Source organism: Physeter macrocephalus, unplaced genomic scaffold, assembly GCF_002837175.3.
Source record: "Physeter macrocephalus isolate SW-GA unplaced genomic scaffold, ASM283717v5 random_57, whole genome shotgun sequence".
In the NCBI taxonomy this organism is placed as follows: domain Eukaryota; kingdom Metazoa; phylum Chordata; class Mammalia; order Artiodactyla; family Physeteridae; genus Physeter; species Physeter macrocephalus.
The window spans coordinates 125,284-139,010 of record NW_021145342.1 but is presented as its reverse complement, the minus strand read 5'-3'; the positions used below and the strand labels follow the sequence as shown (position 1 = coordinate 139,010).

The following is a 13,727-nucleotide window of genomic DNA, read 5'->3' as shown; positions in this document are numbered from 1 at the left end:
CATGCCGCGGAGCAACTAAGCCCGTGCGCCACAACTACTGAGCCTGTGCTCTAGAGCCCGCGAGCCACAACTACAGAAGCCGGCATGCCTAGAGCCCGTGCTCCGCAACAAGAGAAGCCACCGCAATGAGAAGCCCACGCACCGCAACAAAGAGTAGCCCCCGCTTGCCGCAACTAGAGAAAGGCCGTGCAACGAAGACCCAATGCAGCCATAAATAAATAAATTAATTAATTAAAAAAAAAAAAAAAAAAAAAGAATAACAGGGCAGGGACTTCCCTGGTGGTCCAGTACGTAACACTCCATGCTCCCAATGCAGGGGACCTGGGTTCGATCCCTGGTCAGGGAACTAGATCCCACATGCATGCCGCAACTAAGAGTTCACATGCCACAACGAATATCCTGCGTGCCACAACCAAGACCCAGCGTAGCCTAAATAAATAATAAATAAATAAAAAGAATAACGGCAGAAGCTCCTATCCAGATTAAGACCTGGTGTGTCGGTGGACCCCAAGACCGCTCTCGGGTTCAATGATCTGCTGGAAGGACTCACAGGAGAGCCGTTATACTCATGTTTGTGTTTTATTACAGTGAAAAGATACAGATTAAAATCAGCAAAGGCAAAAGGTGCACAGGGTAGAGTTCAGGAGAGACCAGGTGGAAGCTTCCAGTTGTCTCTATGAGTGGAGTCATATGACAGCACTTAAGTCTCCCGCCAACGATGTGTGACAACACATACTAAGTATTGCCAACCAGAGAAGCTCCCACGAGCCTTGGCGTCCAGGATTTTTACTGTGGGTTGGTCACGTAGGAATGGCTGAATGCCCACGTGACTGACCTCAGCTACTCAGTCTCCGGTACCTCCAGAAGTTAAGCTGATACCATGTGGTCCAAGGCCCCAAGTAAACAAAGACACTCTTATCAGGTAGGACAAGCCAAGAGCTTAGAGGTTATGTCCCAGAAGCTGATCATTGGTCAGTACTCTCTTTGGAATGTGCTGGGTTTAAGCACCCCAAGACTGTTTTTTTGTGGGGTTTTTTTGCGGTACGCGGGCCTCTCACTGTCGTGGCCTCTCCCGTTGCGGAGCACAGGCTCCGGACGCGCAGGCTCAGCGGCCACGGCTCACGGGCCCAGCCGCTCCGCGGCATGTGGGATCCTCCCGGACCGGGGCACGAACCCGTGTCCCCTGCATCGGCAGGCGGATTCTCAACCACTGCGCCGCCAGGGAAGCCCCCCAAGACTGTTGAGTTAACCCTTTACTGCACACCTGGGATGCTGTCAGGATACGGAAACACCCAGAAAGCCTCTCTCCCTCCACTGCAGTTAATGGTGATTCTCACTTTTGTTGGCATATTTCTATCTTTCTTTATCCTTTCACCATTTCTGGATGTGTCTGTAAACACAATCGTTTTGTTCTGCTTGGTCTTTATTTCCCAGCTTTAGTGAATACAATTTATATACAATAATATCCACCCATTAGATAGCAGCATTATTCATAATAGCCAAAAAGGGGAAACAACCCAAATGTCCATCACCTGCTGAAGGGATGAACAAAATATGCTGGATCCATAAAACGGCATATTATTCAGCCATAAAAACGAGTGACATACCGTAACCGAAAGTGGGGGTCTGGCTGCTCACCGCTTAAAAGCTAATAAAGAGGCAAAGTTGGTGGAAAAGAAAGTTTGCCTTATTTTGGATGCTGGCAACTGGGGTGGGGGTGAGGGTGGAATTCTGTCCAAAGGCCAACTCGCCCCCCTTGACACTCAGTGGGAAAGAGCTTTTATAGACAGAGGGAGGGGGCTACATGCAGAAGTAGCAGTCAGCTCTGACAGTCATCTTGAAATTGGTCATTGGTGGTCTGACCAGCATCATCCTGATTGTTTTAAGTACAGTTAGTCTTCAGTTCCAGGGTCAGTTTGTTCCCATTTCCTTGAGGCCAATTCTCAGAATTATGGCAGCCTAGGTCATGGCTACACTCTGGTCATCATGTAGTTAACTTCTTCCACCTGATGGGGATTTCAGTATCTACAAGATGGATCACAGGACATGGCTCAGAATATTATCTATAGCCCTTGAAGAGGAATGAAAGGTCCTTGACTTTGCTTAGTGACTAATGTATTATTGTTTTGTCCTGTTTGACTGCTTTTTTTGCTTCTGCATCTTCTCACTTCTCTGATTAAATTTATTCTTTGGCTAAAGGTTTTCCACAGACAAAAGGCAGGCAGAGGACATGGCGGGGAAGGACCATAGGGTCCTGCTCCATTTTAATACTGTACGTGCTAAAACGTGGGTGAACCTTGGAAACATTATGCTGAGTGAAAGAAGCTGAACACGATGGACCACATATGATTCCATTCATATGACATATCCAGAACAGGCAAATCCACAGAGACAAAAAGTAGATTACTGGTTGCCTAGTGGGAGGAGCAGAGGTTTGGGGGGAAATGGGCAGTGACTGCTAATGGGTATGGATGGGGTTTCTTTTTGTGGTGATGAAAATGCTCTGATATTGATTGCACTGCTGGATGGGCCACTCTGTGAATATACTAAAAGGAACCACTGAGCTGCTTCTGTTACTGAACCTAGCTTGGGTCTGCCTGCCCACGTGGAGTAAAGTCAGTCTACTGACACCGGGTTGTGGTGAAGGAAAGTGCAGTGTTTATTGCAGGGCACCAAGCAAGGAGTCCAGGCAGCTAGTGCTTAAAAGACCCAATGGATTTCAGGGAAAGGTTTTTAAAGACAGGGTAAGGGAGAGGAGTTGTGGGGTGCGTGATCAGCTCTTGGATTCTCCTGATTGGCTGGTGGTGAGGTAATTGAGAGTCAACACTGTCAACCTTCCGGTTCCAACCAGTCTAGGGTCTACATTCTCGTGGGTAGCACACAATTAACTTCTTCCACCTGGTGGGGGTTTCAGTATCTGCCAAACAGCTCAAAGGAGATGACTCAGAATGTTATCTATAGCCCTTGAGGAGGAACTAAAGGTCCTTGACTTTGTTTAATGGCTAAACTATTATTATTTTGTCTTGCTAGACTGTTTTTTCCTTTGCTTCTGCATATCTCACCTCTCTGATAAAATTTATTCTTTGTAACTCGGGGAAGGCCTAGGAGGCTAAAGTTTTTCTACAGACTAGAGGTATGTGGAGGACATGGGGGGAATCTGTCCCGGGAAGGCCCCATAGGATCCTGCTTGGTTACACCTCCTGGTCACTTTAGTCTTGCCTTTTCTAGAATCATAAAGAATCATTCCACGTTTAGTGTTTTGTGTTTGACTTCTTTCACTTAGCATCACGTTTCTGAGATTCATTCATATCCTTGCAGGTATCAACCATTCACCACCTTTTCCCCGCTGAGTAGTATTTCACTGTGTGGGTGTCCCATGGGGTGCTTATCTGTTCACCATCTGATGGACATTTGGGCTCTCCCCAGTTTAGAGCTATGATGAATGATGCTGTTATCAACATTTGTGTACAAGTCTTTATGCAAACATGTTTTCACTTCTCTTGGGAAAATACCTAGGAACCAGGTCCTCTACGAGGTCAGAGAGGAGAAGTGACTTCTCTAGGGTCCCCAGATAGGGAGGGGCTGGGTTCAAAGTCTGAATGAAGGTTTGGCACTGAAGCAGTTTGCCCAAGGGAAGGAGAGAGCCTGTCTCCTAGAGAATGAAAGTTCACAATTCCCATTTCCCTCTTTTCCTCCCAGTTCAGCCATCTAACCCCACCCTGCCCTGGCTCTGAGGTCTCCATCACCAGGCTGTCTGAGGTATGGGAACCCCCATCATCCACCATCAGGGATAAACAAGATTTGAGAGGAAGAAGAGGTAACAGCGGACAGACTGAAAATGAGAAAGCTGGACAACGCCAAGGGCACGGCAACCCTCGTGCACACACGGTTGTCGCGTGGGGGGACACAGCCATTTGGCAGAGGGGTGAAAATCCAATCAATCCTGTGGGGAGGTGACAGTCACTGACACTTAATGAGAACTTACTATACGTCAGGCATTGTTCTAAGCACCTTACACAGGTTAACTCATTTACTCCTCACCCCACTCACACAAAGTACTACTGCCCTTGTTCCCATTATATGAATGAAGAAACTGAGGCACAGAGAGGTTAAATGGCTTGCCCTAGGCCGGGCAGCTAGTGATGGAGAGATAAGTCCACACAGGTGAATCTGGCCCCAGAGATGACCCTCAACCACCATGGCACCTGCTTCTGTGTCAAGCTCTCCTGGGTGTGTTTCCCAGAGAAATTCTCCCACAGGTCCCTAAGAGGCTGTGCTTGATAATGACGAGGATCTCAGGTGGTTGGTGGAGTTGGGAGCTGGGGGGTGGTCATCTCTGGTGAAGCAGAAGGAAAAAATAAGGTGGACGATGGGAATTCCCTGGCGGTCCAGTGGTTAGGACCCCATGCTTGCATTGCTGAGGGCCCAGGTTCAATCTCTGGTTGGGAAACAAAGATCCCACAAACTGCGAGGCCAAATAATAATGATAATAATAATAATAATAACGTAGAGATAAAAGGCAGAATAGAATAGAAGTCAGTGATTGGAAGCAGCCAGTTAGCTATGTGGTAACAGAGAAAGGAGGGAGAAATGGGGTGGGGGGCGGGGGAGAGAAGAGGAAGAAGAAGAGAAGGAGGGAGAGGGAGAAGGGGGAGAAAAGCAAAATATATTCTTCTCCAGTCTACCCAGTGAATATGAATGTATCTTTCTGGGGAATATGTCTATAGAATAAATTGGTAATTTGTCAAATATATTCTTGGTATTTTTCATGCTTCCCTTGAGATCGTGGGATGACAGCATGGTGGGGGGAGGGGTCCCCATCTGACCTCATCCTCCCCCCAGCTCCCCCATAGGTCCAGCCCTCATTTTTCCCCACCCCCTTGGGGGAGGCCCAGTCCTTGCCTCAGGGGCAGGAGGAAGTAGCTGACAAGTCCGGAAAAGGGCTGAGGGACAGGCCATGGAGAATGCAGGACCCAAGCCCGTCCCTCAGACTCCGGACTCAAACCTGCACATTCCTGGCAATCCTGGGTGGGTCTGTCTTTCAAATCTCCACCTGCCAGAGAATTCCTTAGCCGCCCCTAGCCCTCTCTTTGAGACTGCACACAGGGCCCACAGGCTCTCAGCCCAAGGCCGCCCTCCTCTGGACACAGGAGAGATGGGGACAGAGTGAAGACACAGAGGCAGGCAGAGATGGGAACAGACTGATAGAGGGGTATAGGCATAGAAGTGTCAGAAGGGAAAGAGAGACAGAGGAAGACCTGCCAGACCCCTTCTGATCTTTCCAGGGCTGACTGTACCCTTTTCCCACCAATTTTCATCCTGATGTGAGGGGCCCTGCAGGACTCAGCCACCACCCACCTCTTCAGCCCTGAATTCTGCCACAGCACCAACACCCACCTTTTATTCCAGGAACCCTGACCTCACAAGTTTCCCCAGGTGGCAGCACCCTTCACGCCTTCAAGCTTTTGCACGTTCTTCTCCCTCTACAAGGATGCTGTCTTCCAAGAGGTTCCTCTGACCAGCTCCTCCTCACCCTTTGAGTCTTGGCAAAAGTATTTTCTCTGACCACCCCGTCCCATTCCCCTGCAGCTTCTGGTCACTTTCTAGGAGCCATGCCCCTCCTATTCCTTGTACCATTGCCATGGAAATACCTATCACCCTGCACTGGGACTCTCTTTGCAAATGTCTGAGCTTCACCAGAGCAGAGATTGAGGTTCTTTGATTTTTCAACCCTGAGGGCACAGGCTGTAGACATATTAACCTGATTTAAAACCCTACTCCAACACCTCCTGTCTGTGAGACACTGAGCAGGTTGCTCCCCTTCTCTGATCTTTAATTAATTCATCTGGAAAGTAAGGAGGACAAATTCTACCTGATCGGTTTGGAAGACATCAAAGATTCCCTTTGCCTCATGGTAACGAGCATTTGTTCCCTTCCATTTTTATCTCGGATCGTCAATGTTCACCAGAGTTTACACACTTCGAGGCACTAGAATTGTCGATCAGCAGCTAATAATGGTGATTAATGTTTATCATCACATGTCACATGCCAGGTCCAGTTCATGGACATTCTCAGTGAACTCTCTCAGCCACACTGGGCTGTTAAGTACAAATAAGGAAACTGACATGACAGCAAGCCAGAGGAAGTCACTGGTTCCAGGTCCTGTAACACATAACTAATCCACTGTACATTCCCACCTGTAGTGGACACTGTTGGCAGCCTGCCCAGGTCCCCTCAGATTCCTCTTACCAGTCCTGTGCACCCAACACCCGGCCTCTGTGTGCTTTAGGCATTAATCGTGGCTTTTTATTTCTGTATTTCTGGTACTTTGACATCTGGGGCCTTGCTGACATTGGAGGGCCTGCCCCTCCCAGGGCTAGCCAATTCCTAGAGGTAATAAAGGACTGCCATGTAAGTATGCCTTTCACATGCAAAGCAACCAACCCAGAGCCCATACCCCCAACCACTTCCTTTATGGCATTCTGTACTTCAGGCCACTACTCATCTGCCTAATCACCCCAGGGCCAAGTTCCAGGCAACTGGGGGCAACCCTCACACCCCAGAGCCTGCTGAAATTATTCAAACTAGACAACCCTAAGCTTACCCTGCCTCATCTGTTCCTTCCCAAGGAAACCACAGTAAAGACTCTTGTCCAAGTTTCTCCTCTTCCCCTCTAACTCCTGACTGACCCTGGTGCCCTGCATAGCTTGGCGTGCCCCCTTCCTTTGGGATGTGTGAAAATAACAAACTATCTTTTCAAGGGCAATTGTCTCCCGATCTATTGGCCTCACCATACCTGAATGATAATAAAGCTATATTTTAAAGCAGTTTGCCGCTAAGGGCTTACCCTGCAACCTTGTTCCCAGGACTGCCCTTGAGCCTGGAGTTTATATCCTGCCCCCTTCTTGTGACCTGTGGCCCACGACAGCCTAGAGGGGTGTAGGGGCAGGTCTCCAAAGACAGTGGCCGATGACCATAGCCCCGACATTCGTACGTTTGTGTAGTCTTCTCCCATATTCAGCCTGGGCTACCTTGACTTGCATCAACCAATAAAATGTGGTGGAAGTGACATTGTGCCAGTTCCAAGCTTAGTCTTTAAGAGACCGGAAGTTTTTGCTTCCTCCCCTAGGAATGCTCACTTTGGGGAGCCCTGAGCTACCATGTCAGGGGGCCAGCTATCTGTTGGAGAAAGAAACCACATGGAGAGGGAGAGCACTGAGACTACACGGAGAATGAGAGAAGTCCAGATATCCCACAGCCCAGTAGGGTCAAGCCTACTAGCCATCCCTGCCAAGGTGCCAGGTGCACCTGAGTGTGCCATCTTGGATGTTCCAGCCCAGTTGGGCCCTAAGATGACTGCAGCTTTAGTTGACATTTTATGGTGCCTCACTGAGCCCAGTCAATCCATGGAATTGTGAACAATCACAGACAGTAATTAAGACTCTAAATTTGGGGGTGGTTTGTTATTCAGCAATAATAAACCCAAACAGGGATCTCCCTTTGCCTCAAAGGCCCAGTTCCCTTTGCCTCAAGGTGGGAAAGACTCTACAACTTAATTTATCCTCCAGAGCTCCCCATGGGATCAGGCTGATGCTGGGACTTCACCTGAAATCACATTCTAGCTCGTCCTGTTTCATCTAGTCCTTCATTGGTTTCCCCTGGGAGCATTGCTTTCCTAAGTCATGGATACACAAATCTTGTCTCAGACTCTGCTTCCGAGAGAATCTGACCTCAGATAGGACACATCTGATTTTTCTCATCTCCAATCAGAAGCCAAGGGTCTGGCGGACTATTCTCTCTCCCTACTCTTCCCTGTCCCTCTCCTGCATCCAAAAAGCATGGACCACCTTCCAGACTCCCCGGCAACAGGCATCCATGTAGTCAGTGGGATGGGGGGGGGGTGAAAGTGGGAACAAAAACATCCATGAGGTCTCTGAGGGAAGCAGCAAGCAGCTTGTTTTGCCCTGGTCAGCAGCAAATGAAACCTCTTTGCCCCCAACTACACGGCCATGGAGGGGATCATACGGAGGTCAGGCAGAGGTCAGGAGGCTGCCATGCCAGCAGCAGTGCAGGGGCCAGGTGGGGATGAGAGCTGGCTCTGATTTCGTGTCTGTGGTGGGAGGGACTCTGCTGGTTGTTCCCACCCCTCCCTCAGGGAGTCTATCTCTGTGGCCTCTCCATCCCCACCAGTTCACAGTCCCTGGAAACCCCAAAATCCATCACCATGGATCCTCCAGCAGGTCCCACAGCCTGGTGCCACTGGAATCAGATAAGTCAGCAGAGAAAATGCTGGGGGCTGGGGGGCCACAGCCCAGTGGGGGACCCCCACTCAGAGCCTCCAGCCAATCCAAGGAGTCGGTGGGGCCCCTGGGAGAGGGGGACGGGGAGTTCGTGGGGGATGGGAGCGAGGAAGAGAAGACAGATGAGAGGCCTTCAGAGTCCGGGGAGGGGGACAGCAGGTCGAAGGAGCCGGGGAAGTCCAGGGGGATGGGGGGCAGCATGTCTGTAAGGGGAAGGAATGAAGTGTGAGCTCAGGAAGGCAGGGATCCGGACCCCAGCTCCCTGTTCGTTCTTTCCAGGAGCCTAGGTCCCCAGCGCACTCCTCCCTAGGACTCAGGAGTCCAGGCACCACCCTATTCCTCCCGCGAACCCAGAAGCCCAGAACCTCGACCCTCTTTCCCCCCAAATCTAGGACTTCGGCTCTTACCCTCAGGCTCCACCTGATCGTCCAGGATGTCACTGATGCCCCGGTTCGGAAGCAACTGTGGACGGGCAGAACTGGCGTGAACCTGGGACTCCAGCCTGATCCTGACTGAGACCCTAGGCCCGCTCCCTCTCACCTGCGCTCTGCGGATAGCTTCCTGCAGCTCCTCCTCCAGCGTCAGGGCTGTCGAGGCTGGTGCTGAAGAAGGGATCGGCGCTGGAGCTGGAGCTGGAGCCTGAGCCGTCGATGCAGCCGGAGCCGAAGCAGGAGCCGGAGCCGTCACAAGGGTTTCCGCGGCACGTGGAGGGGGCAGCGAGTGAGACGTTGGACTCGGCTTCAACTAGAACGGCGAAGAGGGCGAGTTTCTATACGCCGTGCCCACTGGGAGCAACCCCATCTGCTCGCTACCTGTGGCTCCACCTCCTGGTCCCTGCCCGGGTCTTCACTCATCCATGCCTCCCTTCGGCCTCGCCCCCTATTCTTTCATTGGCTTCCCTTCCCTTAAGATCCTCCCCCTTTGCTCTTAACCGCGCCCCACACACTTTATTGGCTATTCTTTTCTCGACTTCCCGCCCCGTCCCGCTTTGTCTTCTCCTCATTGGTCTACGCGCGTAGTCCCGCTCTCACCGAGTCCGGCCTCCCGGCTGCTCCCAAAGCCTTGCGCCTGAAGCGAGGCCAGGGAGCACCCGCCGGGCAGTCCTCGCGCCGCGGCTTCGGCCGCTCGCGGGGCGGGGCGCCGCCGCGCATGCGCTCCAGGAGCATCGACTTGGTCCCAGACACCGGGAGGCCCCGCAGGCGCAGCTGCTGCCGGAGCTCTGAGACCTAGGGAGGGAGGCGGAGAGAGGCCGTGCTAGGCGGGGTCCGGGGTGCAGGGGGGGGGGGGGGGGCGGGGGTCGGAGCCGGACATTTGGAAACCGAGAGAGGAGGGACTGGGGACCCTAAGTCCTGGATCTCCAATGGAGCAGAGGCTGCAAGGCTAGACTTCTGGGTCCCCACTGAGCGAGAGGGCCAGCCTGGGAAGCTACTCCCCAAACTCACCGTCAGCTCCTCCAGTTTGAGAGTCTGAAGTTCCAACTTGTGTGGAGAGGGCGAGGGGCTGGGGACTCCTGGTGGGGAGGGAGTGAGGGGACTGGGCTTCATCCTGGAGAGAGTTGTGAGGGGAAAACAGGTTAGAAGGAGCAGAGAGAAAAGGCATTCTGGAGTCCTCAAAGACAGGGGCTCATGAAGATGCAGGAAAGCAAGGGACCTGAGTTCTGAAGCTCCGAGAGAACAGAGGAGGCTAGTTCCGGTGCCTGAAAGAAGAGGAACCGGGGCAGGGGGCCGGGGTGGGGAGGAGGTGGCTCAGGCTCTCGGGTATGAGGTCAGGATTTCTGGGAGCTGAAGGAAGAGGGGCCGGGGATTTGGACTCTTGAGTCCCGGGGGAGGAGGGAGCTGGGGGCCTGAACTTCCCAGAGAACAAAAACAGGGGTCATACCTAGGAGGTGGCTGCTGTGAGTTTGTCCATTCCCATGGAGGTGGTCCAGGGGGACCCAAGGCCGACCCTTCAGCCTGGGGGTCTGCCCTGGACCCTTGTCTCGGCTCTGGGGGCATGTACTGGTGGTATGTCAAGTTCTTCTTGGGCTTGGGCTCCCGCCAATGTTGGGAGATCTTGGGAGATTCCTGAAAAAGCAGGTATGATGTCAAACGCTTCTGCTCCATTCCCACTTTCCTGCCCCAGAGCCCCATGAAAAGTATGGGGTCGGCTTGTCCCCATCAGAGAGCAGCAAAATGGGCAGCAGTAAGGAGGACCAAGGCTAGACTGTCAGGGGGACTTTCCCTTCACTCTGGTCGAGACTCACCTTCTTCAGGGACCGCCAAGGGTAGTGTTTTGGCTCAGGGAGAAGGACCCCAGGGCTGAAGAGGAAAGGCGCTGGGCTCGAGGGTGAGGCTGGGGCCGGAGCCAGAGCCGGGTCTGTGGCTGAGATCCATGGATCTGGATCTGAGAATGGCGAGGCAGCAGAGGACCCTGAGAGGCCTGCAGGCAGCAAGCCAGGCAGGGAGAAACAAGGCCGCATGGGAAGGAGGACCCTGGAGGCCCCAGCCCCCGGGTGCAAGAGGACAGAGCCAGGGAGTGAAACCCAAGTGGTGGGAGCTGGTTGTCTGGACTCCTGGATTTAAGGGCAGAAGTGCTAGGGACCCAGACTTTTACATTCTCAAGAAAGGCAGGAATCTCATCCTCAGTCACCAAGGGGTGTGGTAGCTGAGGATCACGGATTTCTGGAGTTTTGCTGGGACGGGGGTGGGACCAGCACTCCCGGTTCTTGGGGAGAGAGAGAAGCTGAAAGCCACATCCTGCGATTTGTATGTGTGCCAGGTGTGGGGTGTGGGATGCCTGTCTTCTCCAAAGAAACAGGATCTGGATTCATGCATTTCATTGGAGTGGGAAAAGCCCAAGAGCAGGAAGAAAAGCTCCTAGGGGTGGGGCAGCCAGGGATCTGTACTCCTGGGTCCTGGGGAAGGGCAGGATGGGATTGCAATGTACCCTGGGGCATAGGGACTGAGGCTCGCGAACGGAGCAAGATGTGTGGCAGCTGCACTCCAGGGTGCCCCAAGGGAGTGGGGCCGCCATCCCCTCCCTTTCAGGGCCCACACTTACTCGTGTCCTGATAGCGTCTGTGGATCCGAAGCTGGAGGGCTGTGGAGGGAGGTGGGAGGAGAAAGGCAGGCAGGGAGTGTCCGAGAGCCTGGCCTGGCGGGCCAGTGTGAGCTGCAGTTGTGGGCGGGACACGTGTGCCCAGCCCCCTTACACACCCCGTGCAGGCGGGTGGGCGGGCAGCCTGCTCCCTTCCCGGGCCTCCTGCTTGTTCCCTGCCAGCACAGCGCTGAAGGCCAGAGCTGTTCTGGGGCCAGGAGCCAGCCAGCGGTGCAGGCAGGAGGCAGCCCTGCCCCCAACTCCTCCACCTGCCCCCTTCGTCAGCTGATGCCCACCCCATCCTCCGCCCAATCACCATCTTAGCGTTTGTACCTCGCCCCCTTTTATCCCCGCACCCCGTTTTGCACACGCCCACTCCCTTCTGCACTACCTCTGGGCCTCCCCTCAGTCGCCCCCTTTGCACACCCTCCTTCAAACACGCATTTCCCTGGGCTCTATTTTTGCATCTACAGCACTTTTGTGCACTGGTACCCTTTGCCACTCTTCATCCTAGGCTCACTGTCTCGGCACACACCCAGCCACGTTAACGCATTCAGAATTGGGCCCCCAGTCCTGGAGCAAGGATCTCTCTTTGCACATTTCTTTGTACACGTGCACTCTTTTGCACACTCCTTGCTCTGGTTACTGGTGTCTTCGCACCCACCCAACCACAGAAGCAGACTCATTTGCACACCCAAGTACGCTCTGTCTACTCAGGACTTGACCTCCAGGTGTACCCACTTGCACACTTTTCACCTGCGCTGGGACCTGAAATGCAACCTTTGACGCTTTCAAGGCTTGAGAGCTCATCGTCCCCTGGCCCACAGTTCCACACTGGGCGCTCCTCCGATTTGCACAGGTGTCAATTTAAGCCCCTGTTCCTTTGCAGTACCTGGTCCTCTGCACACCCACCCCTAGCCGCCCATTCCCCACTATTCACGTGAGCATTGCACCAGCCATTTGCACACTCACTGTCAACCACAACTCCACCCCTTTGCTGGGGCCTCCTTTACATAAATAATCTCTTGCACAGAAAACACATGCCTTTGGCATGTGTCACTACCCCCCCTCCCATGTCACCCCGCCGTGCGGACTCCCAGACTTAGAGTATATTCCCAGGACTAGGAGGATCCCTTCCCTACGTGCACAGCGAGAAGACTCTCACCAGATCGGAACTTGGAGCGAATGATTTGGGAGCGCTGGGAGGAAGCCGCCAGGGTCATTGCCAAGGCTGGGATGGGGACCTGGACTGGGGGGGAGAGCAGGGCCCCCCCAGGAGGCAGGGTCAGAGTGGAGGTCAGGAGGCGTCCCTTGCATGTGAACGCAGCAGGGAAAGGGCCTGAGGAACTTAGAGCTGGGAGCGGCCTTGGGCCATAACTTCTGGATCCTGGGGGAGGAGGGGGCTGGGAGCCCAGACTCCTGGGTGTGAGGGAGGACACGCTGAGGGCCCCAACTCCTGGAGTCTGGGGGAGGAAGGACCTCAGATCTGGGACTCCTGGGTCCTAAGAAGGAGGGCACTGGTGGCCTGGACCCCGGGTCTATGAAAGGAGAGGGAGGAAAAGGGGGTGAAGGGAAGGAACCCAATACTCTAAGGGGCCTAGAATCCAACAGCCTTGATCAAGAGGGGAAAGGGGACCCGATAGGTCCCTGGGGAATGGAAGGGTCTCTGCCACCTGCATTTGAGAAGGGCGTGGGTGGGTGTCAGCCGCCACGGTCTGTGGGGAAGGGACTAGGATCAGAGAGGTGCCAGAAGAGTTAAGGCGGGTTCCCCTCCCACCCCCCCACCCCAGGGGCTTCTCACCAGGTGGGCTCGGCTCAGCTGTGCTCTGGAGCGGGTTGAGTCCCGCAGTCAAGGTTGGAGGCGGCAGGCTCCGCCCTACCAGCCTGGGACCGCCTCGTACCCCCCTTTTGGGGGCGTGTCGGGAGCGATGGAGAGGGGCGGGGGGGAGACAGGAGCCCCTCCTGGCGTCCTGAGAAGGGGCGGGAGCACGGACTGGGAGGGCCTGGGGCGGGGCGGAAGTCGGGGTTCCCGGCTCGCTCCTCCTCCACGTCCTGGGGCTGCGGGGTCGAAAGGGGCAGCGGCGGGCGGACTGACAGAAGCAGGTGCCAGGAGAGGGGCTCAGGGTGAGCAGCAGCGGCAGGTGGTCGTGCCCCGGCCCTATAGGCAGGTGCCACCTGTCGCTTACTTTTTCCCTGACGCAGCAGCCAGAGTCGGATTCAGGGGAGGGAAAAGTTCAAACTGGAGCCGCGAACTCCTGGGTCTGAGGGAGGAGGGGGCTGGAGACCTGAATTCCTGCGTTTGAAGAAAAAGAGGCAGAGGCCTGGACTCCTGGGCCCGAGGGAGGAGTGGGT

At 54.1% G+C, this 13,727-nt stretch overlaps 1 protein-coding gene across 6 annotated transcripts; it reads right to left on the bottom strand.

Annotated features, from left to right (window-relative positions):
• Window positions 1-560: 560 nt before the first annotated feature.
• MAMSTR (MEF2 activating motif and SAP domain containing transcriptional regulator) lies at window positions 561-13,604 on the bottom strand. Of its 6 annotated transcripts, none has more exons than XM_028483701.2 (10): window positions 13,177-13,604; window positions 12,541-12,624; window positions 11,340-11,432; window positions 10,543-10,718; window positions 10,179-10,363; window positions 9,743-9,845; window positions 9,332-9,526; window positions 8,841-9,044; window positions 8,708-8,762; window positions 561-8,503 (listed from the first exon to the last, which is right to left on the bottom strand). In XM_028483701.2, exons 2-10 carry the CDS (start codon window positions 12,596-12,598, stop codon window positions 8,220-8,222), a joined length of 1,353 nt encoding a protein of 450 aa, XP_028339502.1. In that variant the 5' UTR covers window positions 12,599-12,624; window positions 13,177-13,604; the 3' UTR covers window positions 561-8,219. The 6 variants fall into 6 exon arrangements, 5 of the variants coding, with proteins under 5 accessions (XP_028339502.1, XP_028339503.1, XP_028339504.1 ...); XM_028483702.2 differs by having other exon boundaries at window positions 11,340-11,378; window positions 13,177-13,404; XM_028483703.2 differs by having other exon boundaries at window positions 10,543-10,682; window positions 11,340-11,378; window positions 13,177-13,384.
• Window positions 13,605-13,727: the final 123 nt, after the last annotated feature.

What these genes read in the sequence shown, in the direction of transcription:
- MAMSTR (XM_055082269.1), bottom strand. Translation starts at nt 11,694, where the DNA reads ATGGTGATTGGGCGGAGGATGGGGTGGGCATCAGCTGACGAAGGGGGC. An exon ending in TCACAGCAGCCACCTCCTAG is followed by an intron (nt 9,846 to 10,178) that starts GTATGACCCCTG and finishes AACTCTCTCCAG; the next exon opens with GATGAAGCCCAGTCCCCTCA. An exon ending in CGATCAGGTGGAGCCTGAGG is followed by an intron (nt 8,504 to 8,707) that starts GTAAGAGCCGAA and finishes TTCCCCTTACAG; the next exon opens with ACATGCTGCCCCCCATCCCC.